Here is a 2,522-nt window from a genome sequence, read left to right as displayed (position 1 = left end):
ACCAGCAACCAGCAGAGCTGTCCGATGGCCGGGGAGCGGGGAGGGCAGGGGCCGCGACTGGATGCTGCTGGCCTTGGGGGAGGGGGGAGGGCAGGGGCCGCGACTGCTGGCCTTCCAGCTGGTCCTTGCTCTGCCGGATGATATTGCCTTTCTCCAGCAGCTCCTTCTGGGTCTTCTCGAACTCCTCCTTGCCCTACAGGGAAGGAAGGGGCGTGACATGGGGGTCAGCAACACCAGCCTTGCCGGGAGCGAGCCCCCGCCTGCCCTGGGACACCCCTGGTCCCCGCAGTCCTCAAGCCAGAGGGTAAAAGCAAGGCGTGGGTAGCAGAAGCACCACCAGCAGAGCTGTCCGATGCCCCTGTGCCGGGGAGCCACCGGCACAAAACCCACCCATGGGGAGCAGCCCCCCTGCCCACGCCCACCTGGAGATGGACGTAGTCGTAATCCTCCATCCAGCCGCTCTCGCTGTTCTCGTAGGGCCCGTCGGGCGACTCCTGGGCCAGCAGCTTGGGCGGGGAGGGCAGGGGCCGCGACTGGATGCTGCTGCCTTTGTCAGAGGGGTGAGGGGGCCCGTGGCCACCACTCTCCGCCGCCGGCTTTGTCCGTTTGAAGAGGAGGGAGGCATTGCCGTGCAGGAAGGAGGCCAACTGCTTGGTGTCATCGGGGACGCCGCGCGAGTGCATGACGAAGTGCTCCAAGTCATCCATGCCCGGCTTGCCGCCGGCCAGGGCGCTCGGGGCCCAGTGGCAAGCATCCAGCGCTTGGCCATGCCGTGCGAGAGCCTGGTAGACCTCCTCCATCTTCTGCAGCTGCTTGCTGAGCTTGGCGTAGAGGGAACGGTCGGAGGCCTGGGCAGCATTGCCCACCGCCCCCCGGGCAAACTCCAGCAGGTCCCGGAGGGCCGTCCGGACGCCCTCGGCTGCCCCGCGGATGCTGGTGGCATTGGCCTCCATGTGCTCGGGGCTGCGCCAGTTGGCACTGATGAAGGACATGAGGTAGGAGACGGCGCCGCCGACGCCGTGCTGGAGCTTGGCCAGCGTCTCCATGGCGGCATCCAAGTCCAGGGAGAACTCCTTGCCGGCTCCCTTGGACGGCTCCTTCACAGGCACCACGTCCAGCGAGGATGTGGAGGTGTTGCTGCGGGTGCTGCCCGTGCTGGAGGCCGAGAGGCGTTTGGCGTCGGCGCCCTTGGCCTCACGGTCCACTTGCGGCGGGACATCGTAGATGTACTCGCCCTCCGTGTCCAGGGAGCCCTTGCTGGGGGCATGCAGGTCCCGGGGCACGTCGTACACCTCCTGGGAGGGGAACGCTGACCCTCCCAGCTTCTTGAGGCTGGGGGGCACGTCGTAGATCTCGTGGGAGAGCGGTGGCTCGGGGGCACCTTTCCCGGCTGCCGGCGGCACGTCATAGACATCCTCCGGCAAGTAGGGCTCCTGCTGGGCCAGGATGAGGGGGTGGCGGGAGGGGTCAAAGGCTTTCTGCTTGGCGAAGGCTGGGGGCACATCATAGGTCTCCTCCCGCGCCGGACCATCGGGCACGTCCTTGCTCACCGAGGGGGGGACGTCATACACCTGCAAGGGCAACGGCAGGTACTGTCAGCGTCGCCAGGAGAGCCAGCCCAGGCCACACGTGGATGCGCAGGCGGGCTGCGCCGTGCTGCCGGGCACATAAGCGCCAGCCCCAGTTGCACAAGATGGTGCTGGGCATGCACCAGGACAGAGCCGTGCACCCTATGGGCACCCCTGTTCCCGGGGAGGCTGGCACAGCCCTGCTGCAGCACCCCCAGCCTCCCGCACCCCCTTTGGGGTGGGAATCACAAAATCCTAGAGCAGCCCAGGTTGGAAGGGACCTTGGAAGATCATCTGGTCCAAGCTCATCCCCTAGATGAGATCATCTAGCACCCTGTCCCCTCGCATCTTGAAGGCCTCCAGTGCCAGGGACGCCACCACATCCCTGGGGAGGTTGTTCCAGTGAATGATTGTTCCCACTGTAAAATGTGTCTTGCTTATATGGAGAAGCTGGGAGCTTCCCAGCAGCACTTACAGTTTGGTGCAGGTTCTTCTCCACGCTGGGAGGCACGTCGTAGATCTCCTGCCCTGGGTCCTGCCCGTTGGGACCCTTCACTGCCATGGGGGGGGTGTCGTAGACCTGGAGGGGAGGGGACAGGATGGCATGTCAGGGATAGTGCAGGCACCCACCTCCTCCCAGGGACCGGATGGGAAGGATGAAGGCACCAGAAGAAGCCCCGAGGCCCATAACGCGCCCAGCTTTGGGTGTAATTTGCCCAGGTTTGGATCCCAGGCTGTGCCAGAGCATCTCCCACACCAGGGGATGGAGCCAGCAACACTCCCACACCCCCCCACCCCCAACCAGCCTCACCTCCTGGCTGAACTGGCTCGGGACCCCCCCTCGGACAGGTGGCACGTCGTAGATCTCCTGTGAGCCCGCGGAGAGGAGGTGGCGAGGGAAATCGTACTCATCCTGCTCGCCCTTGGGGGAGTCGTAGACGTACACTTGCCCCA

At 65.5% G+C, this 2,522-nt stretch overlaps 1 protein-coding gene across 1 annotated transcript in view; it reads right to left on the bottom strand.

Annotated features, from left to right (window-relative positions):
• BCAR1 (BCAR1, Cas family scaffolding protein) overlaps positions 1-2,522 on the bottom strand; it is a gene marked incomplete at its 3' end in the record, with an annotated part of 13,561 nt that overhangs the window by 1,661 nt on the left and 9,378 nt on the right. Inside the window, exons 3-5 of the mRNA XM_019471378.1 lie at positions 2,380-2,522; positions 2,044-2,148; positions 423-1,571 (exon numbers count right to left, since the gene is read on the bottom strand). The exon at positions 2,380-2,522 is cut by the window's right edge and continues 17 nt beyond it. Of these exons, the coding sequence (XP_019326923.1) occupies positions 423-1,571; positions 2,044-2,148; positions 2,380-2,522 (1,397 nt within the window). The remainder of the gene's footprint in view (positions 1-422; positions 1,572-2,043; positions 2,149-2,379) is intronic.

Source organism: Aptenodytes forsteri, unplaced genomic scaffold (genome assembly GCF_000699145.1).
Source record: "Aptenodytes forsteri isolate BGI_AS27 unplaced genomic scaffold, ASM69914v1 Scaffold33, whole genome shotgun sequence".
NCBI lineage: Eukaryota > Metazoa > Chordata > Aves > Sphenisciformes > Spheniscidae > Aptenodytes > Aptenodytes forsteri.
This window is presented reverse-complemented; position numbering and strand designations above follow the sequence as displayed.